At 41.3% G+C, this 26,953-nt stretch overlaps 1 protein-coding gene across 5 annotated transcripts in view; it reads left to right on the top strand.

Annotated features, from left to right (window-relative positions):
- BACH2 (BTB domain and CNC homolog 2) overlaps window positions 1-26,953 on the top strand; it is a 276,014-nt gene that overhangs the window by 218,720 nt on the left and 30,341 nt on the right. The window contains exon 2 of one of the 5 annotated variants that reach the window (XM_043510659.1): window positions 20,591-20,790. The exons of 3 other annotated variants lie outside the window; for them this stretch is intronic. Coding sequence is in view for 1 of the 2 variants with exons in the window: in XM_043510658.1 (XP_043366593.1) it covers window positions 21,855-21,893 (39 nt within the window). In the remaining variant the exon portion in view is untranslated. Of the gene's footprint in view, window positions 1-20,590; window positions 20,791-21,545; window positions 21,894-26,953 lie in introns of those variants that run through there. One more of the 5 variants, XM_043510658.1, reaches the window with a different exon arrangement.

Raw genomic sequence — 26,953 nt, 5'->3', positions numbered from 1 at the left:
TTAGACTAGATCCCATCCTCTTATGCTCAGATGCTCTGAGATATCTGCTATTGGAGTAGCAATTTTAGTTTTAAAGCAGATTTTTGTTTTCTTGAATAAGGGATGAGGTCTCAGATCCTTTGAAACTTTTTTCCTGATACCAGTTGCTTTGGCCAAGAAGGTGGGAAAACTTTATAGTCATTTCTTATCATTGCACCTCGTCCCTCTTCTTGGAAAGTTAAATTGGTCTCAATCTCTTCACCTGTCTCAATCTCTTCCTTTAAGGAAGGTTTTCAGATTTCACTGTAACTAGAATTTGGGAGAAGAAAAGACCCACTCTCACTTGCACACACTTCACTGGAGAAGAAGAAAAGGTGATTGCATCTTGGATGTCTGCAGAACACTTCCAGGATATCTTCAAAGACCTAAAGAATTAAAGAAATCAGATGCCTCTATATTATTATTGTCTATACATTTACTTATTACAAATTTTAAAAGGAAGAAATGATTCCATTCAACCCATAATTTAAGTATATTTTGTGTGTATATATATTTACTTGTAGTGTATACAGTTCTGTCTAATTGGATTCTAACCTCTTCAGAACAGGCTCCATTGTAGTCTGTTATTTATTGAGCTTCAACGTGGTGCTCAGCATAGTACAAAAAAACAATCAGAAGAACTAGACGAAATTTTCAGTCTTTGATATTTGCCCAGGTCACACAGATGAAATCTTCAGCAAACCCCAAAGTGCTTTGTTTGAGATTGCTTTAGAGAGCTCTCATGAGCTGGACTCTACTTTATGAAGGGTATGTGCACCCTCTGGTCAACTCCCCTCCATCTCTGATGAAATTGAACTGTACCCATTCCACTGTGTGTGGGAAGGGCTCCCCAGCCCTAGAGCTGTGTGCAGGATTTGTACTTCACTGCTCATGTGGGAAGCAGCAAGTCCCTACCCACTGCGTGGTCTCAACATTCTCATCCTGTTTATACCCATAACATTGGTACTCAAAATCTGTTCAACAACACTAGTATTGACAGTCACATAAAAATATGTTTTGGGATGGGAAGCAGGGGTTGGGTTTGAAATTATGCAGACCCAAATATATTAAAGTTGCTTTTTTATTAACAGTTGGTTTTATTTATTGCCTTAATTCCTTCACCTCAGAGTGGTGGTACTGTATAGACGTATGTGTTATCAACTAGGCATCCTCCCCCTTTTAGAAGCAGACTGCAGTTAGCAATGCCTTGGGTGACCATGAAGTGAATTATCAGTCATTTGATGTTTACGTGGATGATTAACTCTACACACTTCACTAGAGCTCAGTTTTGACAGTGATTTTTCAAGGTCCTTAAGAGGCCTCTATGGCAGACAAAGTAACCTTGGCAAGATCTTCTACTACACACTGCCCTTTCCAGCATTCCTTTAGTTCTCGCCATTCCCTGCTTCTCACAAGACATCTGTGGCTTTGGACAGCAAGTGGCTATGCGTTCCCCAATAGAATGACTTTAAAATGCTTTTATTTGCCATCTTTCTAATTGTGTGTTTTTTGGATTTGTTTTCTTGTGTGGGGATTTTTGCTTTGTTGGGGGGTGCTGCTACCATTTTTATTTCTGCTTTTATTCCTCCCCTTTATACATTAAATTAAATTTAATAACAACATGGCAATAGATTTAGGCAGAGATTGCACTTGGCCAGGTTAATTCCCTGCTGGCTGCAATACTGCAAACAAATTTAGAATCTGACATGGCCAGCAATTCTCCCAGCTATCTGCATGTTAGCTCTCCAGGCTTTAGTTTACCTATGGTATTTGAGACTGTGTGGAGTCACAGCCTATGTCCAATTGTTATGCATGAATGGAAATATTCCTGTACTTATTTGCATTCCTTAGCTGTTGGTAGTTCCTCTGTTGAGGTCTCTAGCCTTGTTTTTACAGTGCTCTTGGCTGTGTTTTTGTGCTCAGTGTGTGAATTTTTATGATCTGTTGCATGTTGTTCATGCAATTTCCTGCCCTGTAATGGTATCAGTTTTCCAGACACAGAGGAATACACACTAAAACCCGGGAGCCCACATTAGCATAAAATGTCCCAGTTCTGTCAGTTTGATTAATTTGTCTCTTTGTCTCCACTCTATATGATAAGTGCTATTAATGGTTGCAACACTTCATATGTCAAAGTCTTTCTTCCTAATGACTTGAAAATGTGGTTTATTTCCCCCCTTTTTGTGTTGTTTTTCTCATTTAGCATTCCACTCAAGTATAGATTTATGCCATGCTCTTTCATTATCTTACTGGTTGCAGCACTGGAGTGATTACATATGGTGTAGGGTATGAGTAAAGATGTGATCCCAGGAGCAGCAGCTGCTGATGCAAGCTGAAAATAGACCCAGCGTACGATCAGCACTTTTCCCAGAGGTCTTTTATTTATTAGTAACAGTCTTGGTACAGGACAGCTTGGATCCTCATATAGCAAGATGACTTTTTGCCTTTCAGAACAGTGCAATGACTTTGCTCTATTTACTGACTGCTGTGTAATTTTTTTTTTTTGCCGCCTTGTATATAAGCAATGACTTAACCTAACATAAATTGTAATATAATCCTGACTTATAATGAAGCCAAGAAATGACAGGCTCCATTTGAAGTAATGGAACTTGACAGATCTAAGGTTTAAATTAAATAATCCTATTTGTAAGACAGCATTTGTACATGGTCCACTGATTTAAAATGAACTTCAGTTCTTCTCCAGTGATTCCTGAACCACTCTCTGTATTTTGCCTTCCAAAGGGGCTTTTTCAGTAATTCATTTGAAGAGAGTTCATTCGTCTTTGTAAATATGCAGATGAACCAATGCAAAGGAACTCTTTTTAATGAGGGAAAAGTAAACACAGGTGGTTTGTCCAGGACAAGCAATGCCTATCCTGTTTAGACTGCCAAATGTGACCAACGATTGAGACTGAGGGAAAGGAATATGAAAAGTTTGAGAGGGATGCTGAAGACTTGACACAACTCTCCTCTAAGAAAACAGTGGTGCATTTAGTAGTGGTATCTAGGAAAGAGGGTGGGGGCATGTCTCCTTCTAAGCACCCACTCCCCTTGAACCTACCAACCAGGGTAGGCAAGTCTGCTGTAAAGCAGCTCTGTCTTTCCTACCCTACCTCCTGCTTTGCATCACATTTTCTTGCCCTGCCCTGCCACAAACAGTGTGAAATTGGTAAGGGAAAGAAGAGCTACTGGTTCGTGGAGGGAAGGAGGAAAGGTGTGAAGGGATATGCAATGAAGCCCACTTTGAAATTTAGAGTGAAGGGGCCAGGGAGGAAAAAAGGGGGGACACATTCTCTCTAGGTGGGGTCAGAGAAACAAAAGGCAGATGGATACAGACAGGAGAGCAAGAAACACGGGAGAAAGGAGGAGGGAGTGAAGGAACAAAGGTGAAGAGAGAAGACAGACGTAGCTATAGAAGACAAACATGTAAAGAGGAGCTGATGTAGTGGGCATCTATTTATTTTGCTATGGTTTTGTAGCACAGAAGGAAGAAGAAGGTGTCTTATACAATCCCTTTCTCTCTCTCTCTCGCCAGCTGCTGCTTTTTGCTCTTGTTTTTTGTCTCATCCAGCTCCTGCTCTTCTCCCCTCCCCTCCCCTCCCCCGCCATCTCCATCTGATCTTTCCTCCTTTCTTCAGAGCTGCTTGAGATGTGGCCATTCCCTGAGTGCCTGGCAAACTTTTGCACCCTGGAGCTGATCTTGTCCTCTTATGCAGAAACTTGCATAAAACAGTCAAGCTTGTATTTAAACTTACAGCATGGCTAGTGGAAATCAGATTGCATTGATACTATCCAAAATAGCCAATATTTTTGCAAGGACCTCTGGAGGCACATGTTCGTTTTACCACTTTCTTCTCAGATGTCACCATTGACTTCACCAATGAGTAGTCCCCATTGACTTCAAAGGGGCTTCTACTCCGTCTCTCTCCCCACTGGTGGTCAGATACTACCATGGTGGGCTTGGTCTGAGAACCTGAATAAACAGAGTGCTTTTATTCAGTCTTTTTTTGGAACCTTTAATTGAGACTATATCGCTGTTAATCTGTTCAGTTAGACTTGAAGGGGTACAGTGTCTCTTTAATCGGGATAATGTGTCCACAAAAATGGAATGATGACTAGACTCGAGGTTTAACATAATTACTGCTCTGTAATATGTGGTCTTGGACCCAGATAGCTTATTTTCGTAAATTTAACAGCTCCAGTAATGAATGTGCTATTGCTTTCCAGATTAAACCCAAAAGGGTACCTTTAGAAGAAGAAAACAACTTAGCACCTTTTTGAGAGACAGTGTCATCAGAGCGATGGGTATGGAGTTGTACAAGTTAACAGATTATAGACCAATATCAGGATAACAACATTGTGTGGCTGCTTGGCAACACTGTGTGTGTTAGTCCTTCAGTTACTCTCCTGCTCTCTTGCTAAATATTAAATTAAAAAACTGGACATTTGTAGTGAAATGATAAATTATGTTAATAAAACCCAGACTAAGTTTCCTAACACTGTCAAGGAAAGACACTGCTTGAGTATATCATTCAGAAGCTAACAGTGCAGTGGGGAAGTATCAAGAAAAATGAGAGTGCAAAGAGAACAGGCTTCGGTTGGAGGAGAAGGAGAAAGAAAGGACCATCTTAGAAGCAGGTTTTAGAGTGGTAGCTGTGTTAGTCAGTATCAGCAAAAAATAACGAGGAGTCCTTGTCGCACCTTAGAGACTAACAAATTTATTTTAAATTTGTTCACCTCTAAGGTGCGACAAGGACTCCTTGTTATCTTAGAAGCAGTGTACTGGCTTTGCTCCATTTTGACCATTTCCCTTGCTTGGAGCCAGTGAGAAAATGGCAGATGGACAAAAGGTGATATCTAACTCCCTTTTGGTCTCTGAGAGAACAAGAATATTGTATACATTCTGCTTTCCTATAGGTATCTTTAGTTGATATTTCTCCACTGGTGGTTGTTTGTATAGTTCACCAATTTCTTCCTGTGTCCAAGCTGTATGTTGTTATGTGCTTGATTTTCTTGTTGAGTTGTGTTGGGAATTAATGGCATTTTATGTGACAGGAAAGGAAATGGAGCACATTGAATTCAGCAAATGAAGGGTCTTATCTTATGAGTTGAAAGACACTAATTCAAAATATCTTTTGTTTAAAAAAAAACACATTTTAGGGTGATTGTGTGCAAAGAAACTGGTTTTCATTATACACAGCAGTAAATGCACACTTGTAGATGAGACAGCAGAATGACGCTTTTTACTGGTCATTATTTTATCAGACAGCAATAATTGTAGTGAATATTTTCTTACCAGTGTCTCTGAGTTTATTTATTCTGTTAATAAGCTGAGCAGCTGTAATGATGTTGGCTGCCAGAACTGTAGCCTTTTAGATGCACTGTAGTGTAGCAATAATATGATGATAATAGAAATCCAAGGAGAACACTATCCTTTCAGAATAGATGGGAGTTTCTCACTCTCTCTCATATATATATGCACGTGCATATTCTCTCTTTTTCCATATATGTGCAGACACACACTTATCAGATGTCACTCTGTGTATGTGCACGTGTGTGTGTGTACATACTCTTTCTCTCTCAAGCACATACACTCACAGTCAAAATAGCATTAAATGTCTGACTTGAACCCACACAGGACAAGAAAGAATTAAAACTGCATTACATTGGATCATATTTCAGTTGGAATTTTCTATATATTTCACTTTCTCTATAGATCATTTCGGAACCTAAATGAAACAATATGCATCATTGCTTACTATTATACTGTATGTCCATTGCTGGTATTGAAGGCCTCGAGGAAAGATGGAAAGACTTAAAAAAGAATCTTTCTCCCTGATTCTCCACAGCTTTGCATCATATACTTTGTCGTTTACACATGTGCACAGTGGATATCAAATGCTTTCATTCTGACTTGGTAGCATCTTACACTTACTATGCACTAGAGTTGCCAACTTTGTAATATTTAAAAAACACAGTCCAGCAGGAGTGCCGGAACTCCCCTACCCTGCCTCTTCACTCCTGAGGCCTGGCCTTACCCAACCCAACCTCATCTTTTTCCCCAAGGCCTTGCCCCTGAGGGCCATGCCCCTGAGGCCTTGCTTCACCTCTCCCATCATGGCCCCCTCCTGTTCACTCCTCTTCCCCCTCCCCCTGTCGCTCGCTGCTTTTTCCCCCTCTCTTCCCTCTCCTTCAGCACCCTCCCTTCTCTCCCCCACCAACCTGGTTAGGAGAGATTCGCCTGTGGAGCCAGGGCTGGGAGCTGCAGCTGCCTGACGCAGGTAGGAGGTGGCCCTGGCTGATTAGAGGCTGGCATGGGTAATGACCCAACGCCTTCCCCCCTCCTCCATCCGCAGTAACCAGACTTTGGGTGTCCGTCAGTAGATCTGACCGGAAATTGTTAGGTCCCCTTTTCGACTGGACTTTCCAGTTGAAAACTGGCCACCTGGCCACCCTACTATACACTAATTCTGAAAAGGTGTAAATGCCTACACAAGGTGCAAGGCAGCATACAATCAAGGTTTCTATGCTTACGTCCCAAATATTTTGAATCAGCAGCAAATTTAGCCACATTTGAAATATTTTCTTCAGTGATACTATTAGAGATAAATAGTGTTAAGTAGTAAATGCCTCATCATGGCCAGCTGGTATTTATGGAGTCTGTATTCTTTTACACTTCCGTAGAAGGAATTAACCATTCTTTTTATAGGTTGTGAACCAAATAAGGTTGTGCTCCCTTTGCCAGCTCTGCAGTGGCAGTTCATTTACAAATCGTATTCCCTGAGCTGTGCGGATGTCATTAATGAATCTGAACACCAAGTAGTAAAACACAAACCATGCTAATCCTCAGATCCATTAGGAGCACAGGAGCAAAAATCAACATGTCCCAAGTGAACATAAGAAATGTGTATTTCCAAATATTGGAAAGTAAAAGAAAAAATGAAAACTGAAGAAAATAGAGTTTTCATTTAAAAACATCATGGCCTGCAGGATGATGGGATATTTATACATGGTTGCAGCCTACCAGTTAATTCAAATTGCCTGTTTATCTAGTCAAGTGGAATATTGAAGCTTTTAACATTACATTCCTTCCACAGCCCAGCTAAAACATCCCAGTATCTGGAATGTTAGTCATTGCTGAGCCATGTTCTCTTACTAACCAGCATAAGGAAACTAGTGATTTTTATATTCTGTGCCATGCTGGCTTGCAGTAACAGGAAACATTGGAAACACTGGTATCTTGAGGCATTAACTCCTGACTGGTAACAATCTTGTGAAAAACAAGGCAGAGAATCTTTTCATCATCACTCCCATAACAGCATTGGTCATTGGGACACGATCATTGATGAGCAATCAACCAGTTGTCTCCACCCCGACGATTGTGTGTCAGTGCTTGAGTATCCGTAAAGTCCATTCCTGTCCACTCTTTTATGTTGTCAATCCATCTCTTCTTCTGCCTACCTCTTCTTCTCTTCCCCTGTACTGTCCCTTGGAGGATGATCTTGGATAGGCCAGATGATTTTATTATGTGGCTGTACCACTTCAGCTTGTGCTTCCTCACAGTTGTCAGGAGGTCTTCATATGACCCAGCGCATAGGATGATGATGATGTGGACCTCTTCATTAGTGACGTGGTCCAAGTAGGAGCTGCCCAGGGTTTTACAAAAGCATCTCCTCTCTACTACCTGTATTTTCCATTCAAGTTCTGTGGTAAGAGTCCATGTCTTGCACGCATACAGAAAAATGGAGATGACCAATGCGTGCAACAGTTTCAGTTTGGATTCCAGGGAGATGTTCTTATTCCTCCAAATTGGCTTTAGCTTTGCCATTGCTCCTGCTGTTTGCACAGTTCTTGCCCAAATTTCTGCCTTGGATCCTTCATCAGTGATGATTGCCTCCAAATACTTGAATTGTTTCCAGCTCTTGTCCATTGGCAGTGATGTGTGAGCTGATTGCATCACATTCGTTTGTCATCAGCTTGGTTTTCTCTGCACTGATTTCCATGCCATATTTTGCGGAGGTTTCATCCAATCATTTCACAAGGTTGGCAAATTCATCTTCGCTGTCAGGCCATCAATATCAGTGAACCGAAGATTTGAGATTGTTCGCCCCCCAATGTTGACTGTGCATATGTGATCTTCTAGGGCATCAGTCATCATGCACTCCAAGTAGATGTTGAACAGTGTGGGCGAAAGAAGGCAGCCTTGCTGGACTCCAACAATGGTACAAAACCACTCTCCTATTGTACCATTGACGAGAATTGCACTGCTGGCCTTGGCATACAGTTGTTTAATGGTAAGAATAAGCTTATGACCAACATTGTACTACTTCATGGTTGCCCAGAGAGCTTCGTGCCATACTCTGTCAAATGCCTTCTTAAAGTCAACAAAGACATGGTAGATGTCCTGCTGGTGTTTCAAGTAACTTCTCACAGAGAACACGAAGGTTGAAACTCTGTTCTGTGTTCCGTCTTCCAGCACAAAATTCAGCCTGTTCTTCAGTGATATTCTCTGTGGCTTCAATCTGTTCAGTAGGACTTTCAACATCACTTTGCTAGGATGGCTAATTAAGCTTATGGTCTGGTAATTTTGACACAATTGCAGGTTGCCTTTCTTTGGCAGAGTGATGATTAGTGACTGTGTCCACATGGAGGACCACTTACTGGTCTGCCAGATTTTGTTGCAGATCTTGGTGAGTACATCTATAGCTATTTCTCCTCTGAATTTCATCAGTTTCGCTGGGATGTTGTCAATACCTGTAGCCTTTCTGTTCTTGAGTAATTTCACAGCTGTCTCCACTTCTTCACGCAGTATTGGAAAATCATCATCCTCTGTTGAATCTGGGCTAAGACACTAGGATCTCCATTTTTCTCGTGGTTGTATAGATCAGAGCAGTAGTTTGTCCACCTATTGATGTCTCTTTCTTCTGTAAGACTGTTCCCTTCTTTGTCTTGAATTGCGTTAGCTTTGGTCCATTTTTTCGTCAGATCTGTTACAACCCGGAAAGCTCGTTTGCTATTTTTATTATTGATACTCTTGAATTTTAGAGCATTCTTTTTCAATCCATATCTCCTTGGCCCCTTCATTCCTTTCTTGATCTTTCTGCCAATCACTCTGTATTTATCAGCTCCCTCAGTGCTGTTCCTGTCTCTCAAGTTCTCTTCTAGTGTCACACATTTGTAGTATTTTATTTGTGATTCATGGTTTTGTCTTCTTATGATGTTTCCCAAGGATATCCATTTGCTACCTCATTCATTACAGTGTTGAAATTGTTGGTCATTGTTTCTACGTCTTCCGCTAGAGCAAGCAGCGGGACAAATTTTCCGCCAAATTTGGAATGACTCTGCAATGTTTGTCACTGAGTCTTTCTAAGTCAAACTTGGTTCTGCTGAACTTTGGCCTGATTATTTTCCTTAGACGCAGCCAAAAATTTAGCATCACGAGATCATGATTACTTCCAGTATCAGCACCAGGGAAGCTCCTTGTTTTAGCTCTGTTAATCCCAAAATGAAATCGGTTTTGCACCATGATATAATTGAACTGGCTTTAATGTAGACCATTAGGTGTATGCCATGTTGATCGTCTGGATACTTTGTGCTCCTAAAGTGTTTGCAAGAACCAGATTGTTATAGTTGGCGAACTCCAAAAGTCTCAGTCCTCTCTCATTGGTTACCACATTACAGAAAGGACCATAATAATCTCGCCAATCTGCCTGTGCGTCTGTACCCACTTTAGCATTCCAATCTCCTTGTATAATCAGGATATCTTTCCTGTGTACCTTATCGATAATGTCTTGGAGCTAATTGTAAAAATCTTCAATTTGCTCATTATCATAGACTGTTGTAGGGATATAGGCTTGTACCACTGTGATATTAAACGGTACTGCCTTTAGACAGATGGAAATAAGCCTGCTGGACATTGGGCGGCATCCTAATACTGAATTCTTGGTATCTTTATGCACAAGAAATCCTACGCCATTGACATGTTTGTCCTCTCTACTGTAATAGAGTACATGGCCGCCTTCCATTAGTACCTCTCCAAAGTTCTTCCATCTGACCTCAGAAATTCCTAGGAGGTGCCATGTGTATTGTTCCATTTCGTACATGAGTTCTTTTAACCTCCCTATTTGTCTCAATGTCCTTACGTTCCATGTGGCTATGGTGATATCTCTTCCACGATCCTCTTTGTTGGGATTACAACAGAAATATACTTGTCGCTTCTGCCCTGGTGGGAGACGGATGGTACGGTCATTATTAACCTGTGATTAATCCGGTATGGACATCATTGACTTGCTTATCATATGATGTGTGTTGGGCAAATTTCTAACCTGGCGGAGCTCATCCCTCTCCAGGCAGCCCCTTTTTAGTTGCCTCTTATAACATGCAGGAGGAGCAGTAGGCCTAGTCTGTCCCCAGACCCACAGTGCATGGAGAGGGATGGGCTCTGCCAGGTTAGAAATTTGCCCAAGACACACCATATGAAGGAATCCTTTAGCAACACCATTTTCATCTGTCCCTATTTTTGCAGTCTTATCCCGCAATAGCCCTATTGTCTCCTTCCTTCTCGGTTTGCTTCTTATAGTATAACTTTGCTAATTTAGCATTTCACTAAACCACACGCAATAATGTACATGTCTTCGCCTTGCCTTCACTCAGCAAAATGTAATAGCAGATGCTGTAGTGAGATTTCTTGCTGTGAAGATTCTGTTGTATTTACAAAATATATTAGGGTATTTATCAGAACACTATGAAGAATTCACATAAATAATTGAAACTTAACTCCACTTGCAAAAAGAGAGAGACAAATAAAGTGTCATTTGTGGTGCATTGCTAATTTTTCCTTATGTGTGTTTCCTTACTTGCTGCTTCCAGAAACTCAGTCCTCCAAATCAGGTCTCCTAGTCACAACTCAGAATGGCCAAGTTTCTTCTGTGTGTCTTTACTTTTCCTGTTTTTATTCTGTTTGCTCGTGTAACCTGTCAGCTTTTGAATGTTCCCTTTTCATCCTAGATATTTTAAATGTCCAAAGCTGTTTTTGGTTTTCCTCCCAGGAGGCCTTTGAAAATGTCATGCTCGCAAACAAGCCTTTTACGTACTTTCACCTATAATCTTTATTTTGTGACCACTTAATTTCCCCCCTCTTTAAGACTGTTCCCCTCCCCTTCCTTATCCCATTTTATTTTATCTACTGTGTCTTCCACACTGCTTAATTTTCCCCTTTCAAAATGTGGCTTGTTTGTCTTTAATCTGAATTTGAGTTTCTATTTTGGTCTTGACACTCTTGCATTAAACTCTTTCTCTTTGTGGGTGCATGTGTCTCATCCACTGATTTCAATGTCAATTTTGTATGTGCATCCAAGGGTGGAATGCTGCATGCGTCTGCTGACCAAGTTGTGCTTTGTCTTTCTGTATTGCTCCATTCCATGTCTATTAAGGCAAATATTGTATTGAAAAATAAGTTTTGAATCAGATGATCTGTAACATCCTTGTGACTGATTTTCTCTTTGCATCATCTCCACCCTTGATTTGTAAGGACTGTAACAATCCATAACTATTTTACACTTCAGTTTCTTCAGCCATTCTTCTACACAGGGATTCTCCTGACTCTCCTTTATGAGCCATCTGTATCTTTCGATTATTATACCCTAGTCACCTAACAGTAAGGGAAAAATACATTGGTCCAGATCCTCAGCTGGTGCAAGTTGGTCTAGCTCAGTGAAGTTGAGCCCAGTTTCTCTGAATGCAGAATGTATGTTTTTATCAGATCACAGGCATCATTACACCTGTTATGCAGCATCCTTTACTTTTTATTAAACTAAGGTGAAGTTTATGGTTTTCCGTTTTCATGGTTCTGAGTGCACAGAAAAGCACCAGATTTTCCAATTCAGTAGTGTTCCCATATTTTTTTTTAAAGATAGGTTTCCTAAACTGAAAATTGTAAGTGGCAAAGTATTCAGGCCCAACATATTTAAGAATACTTCAAAGGTACACATTGCTATGGCAGTAAACTTGATTTTGAGGGACCCAAGCATATGTATGTCTTAACTTTTGCACTCTAACATGTATGTCAGGCTATTGAAATCTGACATGACCAATGTAAATATTGATTAATTTATCATTTATGCCATCTCAGCACTTGGCAATCATTTCTGAGCCATGTGTCCTTGTCAGGGTTCCCTCCCCACTCTGAACTCTGAGATACAGATGTGGGGACCCACATGAGATCCCCTAAGCTTATTTCTACCAGCTTAGGTAAAAAACTTCCCCAAGGCACTAATTTCTTCCTTGCCCTGGGTATCACTGCCACCACCAAGTGATTTAAACAAACATTCAGGGAGGGCCACTTGGAGCCCTATCTCCCCCAAAATATCCCCCCAAACCCCTACACCCCCTTTCCTGGGGAAGCTTGAGAATAATATCCTAACCAATTGGTTACAAAATGAGCACAGACCCAAACCTCTGGGTCTTTAGGCCACTGAAAATCAATCAGGTTCTTAAAAGAAGAATTTTATTTAAAAAAAAAAAAGTAAAAGAATCACCTCTGAAAAATCAGGATGGAAGGTAACTTTACAGGGTAACAAAAGATTTAAAACACAGAGGAATTCCCCTCTGTTTAACTTCGAAGTTACAAAAAACAGGAATACACCTCCCTCTAGCAAAGGGAAAATTCACAAGCTAAAACAAAAGATAAGCGAATGCACCTTGCCTTGTTTACTTACACTTTTTCTAATATCAGAGACTCATTTCAGGATTGTTTGGAGGAGATGTATTTCCCTGACCTGGTGCCTCTCTGCCTCATGAGAGAACACACACAAACACAAAACAAAAACCTTCCCCCACAGATTTGAAAGTATCTTCTCCCCTTATTGGTCCTTTTGGTCAGGTGCCAACCAGGTTATCTGAGCTTCTTAACCCTTTACAGGTAAAGGAGGGATTTTATGTTACCCTTAGGTGTATGTTTATGACAGTCCTGCTGCCAGTAATGACACTGTTTTCACAAAGCAATGTCCATAGTTTAACATTTTTTTTGTCCTGGGGAAAGGCAGCTTCTATTTGGAAAGGTGTTTTAAGTGAGTCATCCTTTCCTTCTTATCATTCTAGTACTTTGTGCTAGTGAAGCACCTGCCATCCAGGGATCTGTGTTTTACAAACATTTAAAGAATTAAGTCTCCATCTCACTGTAAGGTAGGGAAATATTATTATCCCCATTTTACATGGCATGAAACTGAGGTACAGAATGGCTGAGGCTTAGGCAGTGTCACTAGAGTTGCCCGGTGTCCAGTTTTCAGCTGGAATGCCTGATTGAAAAGGGAGCCCGGTGGCTCTGGTCAGCACCGCTGACTGGGTCGCTAAAAGTCCGGTCGGTGGCACAGTGGGGCTAAGGCAGGCTCCCTGCATGCAATGGCTCCACGTGGCTCCCAGAAGTGGCCAGCATGTTCCTGCAGCCCCTGGGTGCAGCAGCGGGCGGGAAGGTTCCGCGCTCTGCCTCCGCCCCAAGCGTCAGCGCCACAGCTCCTATTGGCCGGGAACCATGGCCAATGGGAGCTGCGGGGGCGGCACCTGCAGTCAGGAGCAGCGTACTGAGCCACCATGCTGCCCCTGTGCCTAGGAGCCAGAGAGACATATTGTCGCTTACGGGAGTTGCCCGAGCTGAGCACTGCCTGGAGCCCGTGCTCCAGCTTGGAACCCCCTCCTGTACCCAAACTCCCTCCTGGAGACCATACCCCACACCCCCTCCCATACCCTAACCGCCTGCCCCAGCCCTGAGCCCCCTCCTGCACCCAAACTGCCTCCCAGAGCCTATATCCCCTGCACCCCAGCCCTGAGCCCCCTCCCACACCCAAACTCCCGCCTGAAGCCTGCATCCCGTCCCACACCCCAACCCCCTTTCCCAGCCCTGAGCCCCCTCCTGCACTCTGAAACCCTTGGTCCCCTCCTGCACCCCAAAACCCTCATTCCCAGCCCCACCCCAGAGCCCGTGCACGCAGCTGGAGCCCTCACATCCCAACCCCCTACCCCAGCCCTGAGTCTTCTCCCACACTCTGGACCCTTCATTTCTGACCCCATCCTGGAGCCCTCACCCCCTCCCGCACCCCAATCACCAGGCTGGGGCAGGGGGACTTGAGTGAGGTGGGGGGGAGAGTGAGCAACAGAGGGAGGGGAGATGGAGTGAGTGGGGGCAGGGCCTTGGAGGAGGGAAGCAGGGGTGTTTGAATTTGTGCGATGAGAATGTTGACAACCCTAGAGTCGCACAGGGAGTCTGTGTCTGAGCCAGAACCTAAATCTCCTCACTTTCAGGCTTAGCTTCAGCCCCATGACCATCCTTCCACTTCTGAATATTAATTTCAGTCCTATTGCTGAAACCTTTCATTTTCATTCACTTTTGGCAAGATCCTTATAAACCATAAATAAGGTGTTTGTTTCACTTGACAGGATTGAATCTTTAAAAACACTAAATGTTAGTTTTGACTCCTGAAAATCTGAATCCTCATTTGCATAAAACAAATATCCAGACTCCAGAGACCCCAGTTATAACAAAGTTTCAGACCCTGACTGCTCAAAGCTGTGGTTCCAGTCCTGAAATCTGAACCCACAACTGGTCCAGTTGAATTCAGCTGGCTGGTTACCAGGTTCCATCAGTGAAGATCAAAACACAGGATCAAATAGCCCATGTTCAGACTCACCAGTCAGGTTTTATTTTTAGTGAGGTTTTTTAAATACCCCATTCTCAGTAAGCATGAGCAGCTGGAATTTGTGCTTGAGTACTAGATAACTTTGCAAACTAGCATTTAAACAGCCAGTCATCTGCTAACAAGTGTGCAAGTGGGTGCCTCTCTGAAATGTTGGCCCACTATATCTTCATTATGTCAAGGAGATGAAGAAAATGGAAATAGATTTTTTTTTCCTTCTCCAATTTATAAATGCTACTACATAGGTAATCAAAGACTGTAACAGACCTCTCTCCTTCCTGATCAGAGGCTTGAGCTTGCAAGAGGGGCTGCTATACTTAAAACTTCTACAGTAAAAGCAAAGTTGGATGCCATAAAGTGCTCCCATTTGGCCTCTTAAGTAAAAGTAAAACTACAAAGGGAGTTGAGGCACTTCTTGAAGCACTGTAGCCTGACCTCTTAAGAGGCATTTGAACTGGATGTACTTCAAAGAGAAGCAGCCCTTAGCCAGGCTGCAGTGCTGCTTTGCAGGTGGCTGGGCTTTGCTTTTTTAGTTTTTATTTTCACTAAAAAAGATAAATCAGCATTTTGGAGAAAAGAGCTTTATGGTCTGGGTCCCTCCCTTTCATTAGGATGCATGGATGCAGAGATGTTTTCATTGTGATGCTGTCACTCACACTTTCGAGTTGATGTCAAAAAGTTGTCAGACTATCAATTTGACATCAGATCAGTCTTGTATCAAAGTTTGTGATCACCAGCCTGAGTGGGTAGAAAGTAAAACTCAAGCTAAAAATACGCCGAGCACAGAAGGTGTTTTTCAAGCAAAACTGCAGGCCTTGCCTAGAGCTTTCATTACTTTAGTACCAGCATGGGAACTGCTTTTAATGTATTTGAAAGTCCAGATACAGATTCATGTAGCCTCCCTGCTTCTGAACCAAACTGGATTTTAAAGAGTGATTGTTGATTCCTTATATGAAATGAAATTAGATTAATGGATCTAACCCAGTGGCCTTTTGATAATGATCAGACAGGGGAAAAGTGCATTGTTGTGATTGCAGGGCTACCATTCTTTAAACTTTAGGAACTGGAGGATACTTAAGCCACACAACTTAAGCCAAAAAAGTCAATATAAGGTTGGCATATTTGTCTCTGTCTTAAAAAATAAATACTGTATTATTTTATTTGTATCCTATTAGTCTTCATCTTTGGGTCTCTTTTCGTGCCTACTGTACATTGCTGTATTATTGTAAAAGATTGCAATCTGAAAAGCAACGTCTAATCTTGCACACACCAATCTTATGCATGCTGATAGGCATTTGTATATGCAAAGCATGAAAATCTCCAACTGTCTATTTTACACGTGCAACAGAGTGTTTGCCTGTGCAAATATAGTAGGATGTTGGGCAAACTGTCTGAAAAGATTTACAAACAAGCAAACAAAAAACTCCAGGCTGGGAAAAACAGAATCTGCCAAGAAACCCCATTCCAAGTAAAAATAACTAAGTAAATAATCAGAAAGTTACTTAACTCTTAATGAAATAATATCCTGGTTACTGATCTTAGTTATTAAATTACACTCTGAAAATAATGCACATGCTATACACACACATTGCCTGCAAAAGAAAAAGAATGAAGTGCATGTTAATTATAGCAAATAAGATTAGAGGTGTTGTTTAATCCCTGAGACCTTCTTCAGGCTGTGGAAAAAAATAGGAACGGTTAACTGTCACTAATCTTATCTTCTATTTTTAGGTGTGCTGGATTATATAAATTGTAGCTTTAGGAACTTATTGGCCTAAGAGACTCTTACTAAATTGACTAATAAGACTGAGGATTTAGGAAACAATCTTCAACTCTGAAGTTGATTAAAGTCTTTACACATGCCTCTAAATTAGTGTTGGGTATTATATCAACTACATCATATAGCAATAAAATAATGAATAGATGGTTTCTGATTTCACTTTAAAACAAAAACACACCTTCCTATATGTTTATTACTCAGTATTTTTAATTAATAAGTTTGGAATTTGATATTCAAAGTGTCAGCCTTGATCTACATTTTCTTTTTCCCTTGCCTTGTAAAAAATGGTTTAAATTAGTTAAATCACTTTTTGGACATAGAGATGAAGGAAAACTATTTGTACTGTTTTTAGATGCTTTTGTGATGCCCTCAGATTACAAATTCTGAATATTATAAACTTAAACTGTGGTCCTGCAAGCACTTTATATGCATGCTTTAGCTTTCCACATGAGAGTGTAAAGTTAATTGTCTGCATAAGTGGTTTCAGAATGAAGGCCTTCAGCTGTTCTTATACCTATCCCTAATTCTCAAAGCACTGCAAAGTTCTGACCTAGCAATTTACACTACTGCTAAAGGCAATGAGAATTATGTGGCTAACACTCCAGAGAACTTTTTGCATCCAGTGGAGCAAGTTAATGTCTCTTGCTGGTTTTTAAAGAATTATTATTTTAAACACCCAAGATATTTTTACTAATGAATCAGCTGCTTTTGGTTATTCTCTGATAAGTTATGAATGAAGTCACTCACACAGTCCTAGAAATTGGAGCTGGAAAAGACCCACCAAATCATCTAGTCCATCCCTGCTAGGACAAGATTTTTTTCTCGGCAGTATATTCTTCACTGCTTTGTCAAGTTTCAAGCAACAAGGTATTCATCACTTTGCTTGGGAAGCCATTCCACACACAAGAGAATTAACAACTAGCTTGAGTATAAAAAGAATTGCCTACATTTTCCCTTTTTCAGTTTTATCCCATTGCACCCAGCTGTATCTCCTTTTAATATCTTAAACAATTCTTTTCTCTCCTCAGCATTTACACCCTTCAGACTGTTGTAAATGGAATCTCATTCCATTTTAGCTATCACTTAGCTAATTTTTACATATTAAGTTATTTCACTATTTCCTCGTAAGTCAGTCTCTCCCAGTCCCTTAATTGCTTCTCTCATTCTTCTTTGAGTTTAGCTCCCATTTATTGACATTTTGGTAGTATTGAACTGCCCTGAATGCTATGGAGCATTTCCAGTGAAATGTCACAAATGCATTTAGAGAATGGCTACTCCTAGAATACTGCAGGCAGTTCTGAACATTTCTGTACAAGAACAATACCTCACTCCCTTTGCATGTGCAGCCACAATGGGGTTGGTCTTTTTTGCTAACGTTTTTGCATTGCCAGCTCAGGCCTAATCTGCTTCCCATTCTCACCTCTAAATGTCCCAGAGTACCATTATTTTCCAGATATTTCCCTTGGATTATCTAATTTTTGGTTTATTGAGCATTTAATACCAAGTAAGGACAAGCGGAAGGTAGGGAATATGGTAATTCTGCAAGTATTTGAAATGTCTAAATGCCCAGGAGGGAGAGGAATTATTTAGAGTGAGCCAAGGAGATAAAACAAAAAATTGTGTGACTGAAAATAAGGGAAGCAAAATTTCCTAGCAGTGAGGTCTTAAGTAGGTTCTAGTAACAGTCTCCCAAAGGAAGTAGTGGAAGTCCAGTCACTCAAGCCAATTAAAATTAGATAGAACAAAACACTCATTACTCTCTGCGTAACAAAGGGAGAGATAGAATAATCTAAAATGGGTTTTGCATCCTTGGTTTCTGAGAGTCTATAAATTTATGGTCCTGTCAGTAAATGTATTTTCTAATGCTAATTAGCCAATCTTTCTAAAAGATATGCTGTAGTTCAAACAGGAATTAATTTAGTGAAGGTCCTATGGCCTGTGTTATGCAGAAGGTCAGACTAGATCACAGTGGACCTTTACAACTTTATAATCTCAGAATCTCTTGACAATCATCTCCCCACTATACATAAAAAGAAAAGGAGTACTTGTGGCACCTTAGAGACTAACAAATTTATTAGAGCATAAGCTTTCGTGAGCTACAGCTCACTTCATCGGATGCATTTGGTGGAAAGCTTATGCTCTAATAAATTTGTTAGTCTCTAAGGTGCCACAAGTACTCCTTTTATTTTTGCGAATACAGACTAACACGGCTGCTACTCTGAAACCTGCCACTATACATAGTTTCTAGAATGCTCCTCATGATCAGCATCACACTTCTCTATTCCATCGCTAGCCAGGCCTCATGTTGCTTCATAAGACAAAATTGGCTTAGAGTTCCACATTAAATTTTGATCATTGGGAGCAAGCATGACAACTGTCATCATGGCCAACACAGGAGCTGAACCAGGGACCTCCTGAGCTAAAAGCAAGGGTGTCTGTAACTTGAGCTAAAGAGCCAGTCTCTGTGGGTGGGGCTGTGACAGTCTGGTATCCAATGTGGTTGGGGCACAGAGTGAGGTATTTAATGCCCACAGACCAAGGGGTTACACAAGAAAATCAAAATAAAATTCTTCATTACTTAGGTTGTGGTAGAGCCCACAGTGTGCTAGGCACATTTCAAATATATATATGAGGTCAAAGTCCAGCTTACAATCAAAAAGACAGCAAAGGGATGAAGAGTAAAAGAAAGTGATACAGCATATGGTCAGAGGCACATGGCACACATATATTGTTCCAGAGCTTGTTTCCTAGGTTGGGGTTTTGTACACACAAACTTTTAACTACTCTGTTTAGCAATGGTTGTGGTTAATTTGATAGAAGTGGTATTTAGAAGAGCTATGTATTATGAGAGACTAGTGGTGTAGTGGCCTGGCATATCAGTTTGGAGAGGATACTCCATATTTATTCCCACAAACTGAGCTGTCTCATTTAATGCTTATTTTTATTGAAAACTCCTCTCAAATTTGGTAGCAAATAGATCCTGGAAATCGGACATCTTATTTGTAATATCAAAAATATAGTTTGATTGTGGTGTTGGTCTGTGAGTAGCATTGTATCCATCTACCCAAAGTTTCTCTAAAATACAAATGGGGAGCATTATTTTGGGTTAATAAACCCCAATTCCATTAGTAAAACATATCACCTTGGATTCACTAATTGTTGTACTGTGACATATGTGTAGTGTGATCTTTTTAAAGGACCATTCCTGCTGTAAAAACCCAACCCATAGATACGGAAATGCCTGGGTAGCTGTAATGTATGCAGCTTTTAAATCTTCCTTTTCAAATTGTGCAGTATGTATAACCATACTCCAGTGCCTGAATATCTGCTTTCTTGTCACAGTGAATGAATATAAGCAATTCTAAAGGCAGTAAGATGGTGGACCCACAATAGAGGCCAAATCAGTATTTAGACAGCTTCAGGCTACTGAGATTCTGCTATTTTTAACACTTCCCAGCAAGTGTTTGAACACATTTATTATCAAAGTTATTGTTTGTATAGTTTAAAACATTATCTCTGAATTGAAACATTTCAGAGACTCCTCCCTGAGGATGTCTATTAGAGCTGAAAGTATGATCATTCTGGTGCGTTAATGGTAACTTTACTTCTCTGTGTCTGTAAATGAATTAGGACAGTGATAGTTACAAAATTTCTATGTCAGATCAGAATTAATTCAAGGTGCAGGCCTGACCATCTCTCTCATCTGCCATTCATTCCAAGTTTTTTCCACATATCTTAAAGGGGTCTCTTCCGTATTTCCTCCTTAGCGTGGCAAGAGCTCTGCTTCTGACATTTTCTGCATAAAACAGGTGTAACAGATGTCCTGGATGCTGTGTATTTATCATCTGGAGCTATTAGGAGTAAAAGACAGAGTCAGCCTGGAAGATAGCTTTATTGTGGAATGTTATAAGTCAGTTACAAGGTTCTTTAGACTATCTACACTGTAGCAAACATCACAAGTGAAAACATAGTAGAGCCACCCGTGCTTCAATTTGTTTTGCAGTCATTCCCCCTAGTGGTTATGTTAGATAACTACTATGAGAACCTTTTTCTTCCACGGAGTCTCTTCTGATCTCAAATATACTATCATCTACTGCTCTTACAGACGCAGGTTGTAGCTGATTTTTACAAGATATGCAATGATACAAAAACCCATTTATTGAAGATCTTATCAAGAAAAAATTGGTTTCTGAGTGGCTCATTTAAATCATCTAAATCATCTTCTGTACCAGATGACTGGAGGATAGCTAATGTGATGCCAATTTTTAAAAAGGCTCCAGAGGTGATCCCATCAATTGCAAGCCGGTAAGACTAACTTCAGTACCAGGAAAACTGGTTGAAACTATAGTAAAGAACAGAATTATCAGACACATAGATGAACATGATTTGTTGGGGAAGAGTCAACATGGTTTTGTAAAGGCAAATCATGTCTCATCAATCTACTAGAATTTATTAAGGGGTTGTCAAGGCTGACTCTCTCTCTAGCACTTTGAGTGCAGAAGATGGGGACCCACAAGGATTCTAAAAAAATTATTACTGGCCACCCCACGCTGGTATTAAACTCCCAAGGTCACAGCTTCTCTCTGACCTTGGAGGGGTAGGTGCTGCCACCACCCAAGTGCAAACCTTCCCCCCGCTTCTGAGAACCCAGGAAGAAATACTTGGGAATTCCTTCCTGTGGGGTACCCTCAAGCCCTTTCACCCCCCTTCCCGTGAAGAGCTGAGAAAAAAACAAAGGAAATCGGCTGTTGCCACCAGCTAATTAAACATATGCACAAACCTCTTTAAAAAGGTAAATTTTATTAAACCCAAAAAGAAAGGAAATACATTTGGAACTTAGGCTTTTTGCTAGATCTTAAAAGAAACAATTATAAAAATTAAGCATCAAGATCACTCTTGAGGTTCAGCTTAAATGTTACAAGCAAAATAAAAGCAGCTGGGGTTAGCACAGAGGAGTCCACAAGCCAATAAGAAATAAAAGAAATAAACCTAATCATGTCTTTCTAGACATTCCCTGATTTACTTACACATCTGAGGCTTCAGATAAGCAGGTTCAAGGTATGAATTGATGATCTGTGATCATACCTGGGTGAACGACACAGGCCAGTTGGATACAGCAGAGTAGTCGAAGACAGATATACTGGCCACTGGACAAGCAGTTTTCTGTTCCCTGACTGACCAGAGCAGAGGCTGCTCCAGGCTAGGGTGGACTCATGACTCCAATTAGCCTTCAAAGAGTCAGTTGAAGCTGTTAGGCTAATGAGAACGCCTGACTCTAATTAAGGCCCCTCTGAAACTATAAAAGGGCTCACTCCAGTCAGGAGAGTCAGGGAGCCAGAGGAGAGGAAGTGCGGCTGAAGGGCTGGGTAATGAAGACACCTTCAAACCACTGGAAAGGGAGTCCTAAGGTAAGGGGGAGCTGTGGGGAAGTGGCCTAGGGAAATGTAGCAACTCTGGCAGTAAAAGATCAGGTGCTGCTATTAAGGTCCCTGGGCCAGAATCCAGAGTAGAGGGCAGGCCCAGGTTCCCCCCAATCCACCACTACAGAAACATCTCATGGGAGGGGAAGACAGACCCCTGTCAGGACAGCAGGCTAAACTGTTCTTGAGTAAGCCCGTAGGGACAACAGAGGCTGTGGGAGTTCTCTCACCAACCTCCTTGCTGGCTTATGATGAAAAGGGCTCAGTAGACTGTAACCCTGGCCCTAGAGAGAGAGAGGCTACATGTAGGGTCACAGTGAGCCTCTGAGGCTAGCATAAACTGCCTGGAAGCACAGGACCCACAGGGATAAGGTTGGAGCTCTGCCACGCTGGCTTAAAGCATTGCTATTCTGTATCTCCACTCTCCGGAGAACCACAACACACAGACAAAGGGAAGTTTTTTCCCAATTTTAAAAAATTCTAGCCCTCCTATTGGCTCTTTTGGTCAGATGCCCACTCCTTTTCCTTTACCTGGGGGGATTTTGTTAACCCTTTACATGCAAAGCAAACAGAGAACAGCCACCAAGAGGGACTTTATAGCTAACTGCCTGGCTGATTGTCCATAAAAGGGAGCTACCCCGCCTTCATTTATCACAGGGGTCAACAAGCGGGTCAACAAGGGTAATCCAGTGGACATAATATGCTTAGATTTTCAGAAAGCCTTTGACAAGGTCCCTCACCAAAGGTTCTTAAGCAAAGTAAGCTGTCATGGGTTAAAAGGGAAGGTCCTCTCGTGACTCGGTAACTGGCTAAAAGATAGGAAACAAAGGGTAGGAATAAATGGTCAGTATTCATAATGGAGAGAAGTAAACAGTGATGTCCTCCAAGGGTCTGTACTGGGACCAGTACTGTTCAACTTATTCATAAATTAGTTAGTTTCTAAGGTGCCACAAGTACTCCTTTTCTTTATTCATAAATGATCTGGAAAAAGGAGTGAACAGTGAGGTGGCAACATTTGCAGATTATACAAAATTACTCAAAATAGTTAAGTCCAAAGCAGACTGCAAAGAGTTACAAAGGGATCTCACAGAACTGGGTGACTGGGCAATAAAATGGCAGATGAAATTCAATGTTGATAGATGCAAAGAAATGCATAGTGGAAAACATAATCCCAACTATACATACAAAATGATGGAATCTAAATTAGCTGTTACCACTCAAGAAAGAGATCTTGGAGTCATTCTGGACAGTTCTCTGAAAACATCCACTAAATGTGCAGCGGCAGTCAAAAAAGCAAACAGAATGTTGGGAATCATTAAGAAAGGGATAGATAATAAGACAGAAAATATCATATTGCCTCTCTATAAATCCATGGTATGCCCACATCTTGAATGCAGATGTGGTCACTCCATCTTAAAAATTATGTTTTGAATTGGAAAAGGTACAGAAAAGGGCAACAAAAATAATTAGGGGTATGGAATGGCTTCCGTATGAGGAGAGATTGATAAGACTGGGACTTTTCAGCTTGGAAAAGAGACGACTAAGGGGGGATATGATTGAGGTTTATAAAGTCACGACTAGTGTGGAGAAAGTAAATAAGGAAGTGTTGTTTACTCCTTCTCATAACATAAGAACTAGGGTCACCAAATGAAATTAATAGGCAGCAGGTTTAAAACAAACAAAAGGAAGTATTTCTTCACACACCACACAGTCAACTGGTGGAACTCTTTACCAGAGGATGTTGTGAAGGCCAGGACTATAACAGGGTTCAAAAAAGAACTAGGTAAGTTGGAGGATAGGTCCATCAATGGCTATTAGCCAGGATGGTCAGGGATGGTGTCCCTAGCCTCTGTTTGCCAGAGGCTAGGAGTGGGTGACGGGGGATGGTGATTGCTTGGTGATTCCATGTTCTGTTCATTCTCTCTGGAGACTTGCCGTTGGCCACTGTTGGAAAGCAGGATTCTGGGCTTGATGGATCTTTGGTCTGACCCGCTATAGCCGTTCTTATGTTTAAAGTTTACGAGCAATCTTGCTAATCAAGCTGCGTGTAGATAAAATGTAGATATGCTTTCAATGAACTGACAATCTAACAGGCAAAAAATGTAACGCTGACTGTCATGAATATAAAGGGAAGGGTAACCAACTTTCTGTATACAGTGCTATAAAATCTCTCTTGGCCAGAGGCAAAATCCTTTCACCAGTAAAGAGTTAAGAAGCTAAAATAACCTCGCTGGCATCTGACCCAAAATGGCCAATGAGGGGACAAGATTCTTTCAAATCTGGAGGGGGGAAAAAGGCTTTTGTCTGTCTGTGTGATACCTTTGCCGGGAACAGATCAAGGATGCAAGCCTTCCAACTCCTGTAAAAGTTAGTAAGTAATCTAGCTAGAAAATGCGTTAGATTTTCTTTGTTTTTTGGCTTGTGAAATTTGCTGTGCTGGAGGGAAAGTGTATTCCATTTTTGTGTCTTTTTGTAACTTAAGGTTTTGCCTAGAGGGATTCTCTGTTTTGAATCTGATTACCCTGTAAAGTATTTACTATCCTGATTTTACAGAGGTGATTTTTACCTTTTCTTTGAATAAAATTCTTCTTTTAAGAACCTGATTGATTTTTCATTATTCTTAAGATCCATGGGTTTGGGTCTCTGTTCACCTGTACCAATTGGTGAGGATTTTATTATCAAGCCTTCCCTAGGAAAGGGGGTGTAGGGCTTGGGGGGATATTTTGGGGGAAGACGTCTCCAAGTGGTCTCTTTCCCTGTTGTTTGTTTAAATTGCTTGGTGGTGGTGGCAGCGTATCGGGCTTTTAACCTAAGCTGGTTCCCAAGGCAAGAAAGAAATCTGTGCCTTGGGGAAGCTTTAACCTAAGCTGGTAAGAATAAGATTAGGGGTCTTTCATGCAGGTCCCCACATCTGTACCCTAGAGTTCAAAGTGGGGAAGGAACCTTGACACTGACTGTTCAAAGATCAGTTCAATAGCCAACTCCTAAATCTAGGCACTTTTCCACTAGAGGCATATTGTAAAAGGGGAATGTAGGCTTTGTTGTAAGAATTGTGTAAGAAACAAGCAGTCAAGTTAGAAGTTTTCTAAAATACCATTTATTGCAGTACTGTTATGTATAGAAAATGTATTGGGAGCAATTTTAAGAAGTGTCTAAAAAGATTGTTGTTTTCGTCTGCGTCCAAGGTTTATATAGTAGGGCTCTTGACAACCTGGCTTTATAATGGTTTCTTAAAATGCTCTCTCTCTGGCTTTTACTCTTAAAATATGTGGCCTGTACAAAGTACCTGATGGTGCTGTGTGGCCAAGGATTTATAACCACTTCTTTGGAATGATTTGCACGACTCATTCATGGCTTTAGCATTATGAGGGAGTTGATTCCAAACATATACAAGTATTCCCATGGGGGAAGCAGTAGGCATGATATGTCTTGATTTTAGTAAGGCTTTTGACACAGCCACACGACATTTTTATAAGCAAACTAGGGAACTGTGGTCTAGATGAATTAATGTAAGATAAGTGCACAAGTGGTTGAAAGATCTTACTCAAAAAGTAGTGTGACGGGGCAAGGTCAGATGGCTATAAAAAAGTAGTGGGAGATAGATATATTAGCTCCAGGCTAAACAAATCCCTGGTACCAGGATAAGTGGTACCAGCTGCTCCAGGTCAATTAAGACACCTTGGGCCAACTAAGAACTTTCCAGAAGGCAGGGAGAATGCTAGGTTGATTGGGACACCTGAAGCCACTCGGTGCTGGCTGAAACTAGTTAAAAGCTTCCCAGTTAGTCAGGTGGGTGTGCATGTCAGGAGCTGGGGGAGAAAGTTGTGCTGTTGGAGAGGCTGAGTAGTACACACCATATCAGGCACAAGGAAGGAGGCCCTAAGGTAAGGGTGAAGTGGAGCTTGAGAAAGTGAGGCTGCTGTGGGGGAAGTAGCCCAGGGAATTGTACATGTCATGTTTCTAAAAGGTCAACTACCATAGCTGATACTATTAGGGTCTGGACTGGAGCCCGGAGTAGAGGGTGGGCCCCGGCTCTCCCCCCTCCCCTTTGCCCCCTGATTAATCGCTGAGACTGGGAGACAACAGAGACTGTGCAAAGAAGGATAACTTCTCCTCACTTCCCTCGCTGGCTTATGATGAAAATGGCTCAGTAGACTGTGACCCTTGTCTCTAGAGAAAGAAGGGTTACGTGGAGGGTCACAGTGAGCCTCTGAGGCTAGCGAAATCCACCAGGAAACGCGGGACCTACGGAGGCAAGGACAGAGCTTTGTCACAGTAGTTATCAGTGGTTGCCACTGGGGTCTATCCTGGGTCCAGTACTAGTCAATATTTCATTAATGACTTGGATAATGGAGAGTATGCTTATAATGTTTGTGGAAGCTGGGATGGGTTGCAAGCACTTTGGAGGACAGGATTAGAATTCAAAAGGATCTTGACAAATTGGAGAATTGGTCTGAATTCAATAAAATTAAATACAATAAAGACAAGTGCAAGTACTTCACTTAGAAAGGAAAAATCAAATGTGTAACTACAAAATGGAGAATAACTGGCTAAGTGGTAGTACCACTGAAAAGGATCTGGGGGCTAATAGTGGATCACAAACTGAATATGAGTCAGCAATATGATGCAGGTGTGAAAAAGGCTAATGTCATTCTGGGGTATATTAACAGGACACACAAGATGATTGTCCTGGTCTACTTGGTATTGGTGAGGCCTCAACTGGAGTACTGTGTCCAATTTTGCATGCCACACTTTAGGAAAGATGTGGACAAATTGGAGAGAGTCCAAAGAAGAGCAACAGAAATGATGAAAGGTTTAAAAAACCTGACCTATGAGGAAAAGTTTAAAAAAAAAAAACTGGTCATGTTTAATCTTGAGCAAAGAAGACTGAGAGAGGACCCAATAAGTCTTCAGTTATATTAAGGGCTGTTACAAAGAGGACTGTGATCAACAGTTCTCCATGTCCGCTGAAGGTCAGACAAGAAGTAAGGGGCTTAATCTACAGCAAGGGAGATTTATGTTAGATGTTAGAAAAAGCTTTCTAACAT

The sequence above is a fragment of the Dermochelys coriacea genome, chromosome 3 (assembly GCF_009764565.3).
Source record: "Dermochelys coriacea isolate rDerCor1 chromosome 3, rDerCor1.pri.v4, whole genome shotgun sequence".
In the NCBI taxonomy this organism is placed as follows: Eukaryota; Metazoa; Chordata; order Testudines; family Dermochelyidae; genus Dermochelys; species Dermochelys coriacea.
The sequence above is the reverse complement of the archived record's forward strand: the minus strand, read 5'-3'. Positions and strand labels throughout refer to the sequence as shown.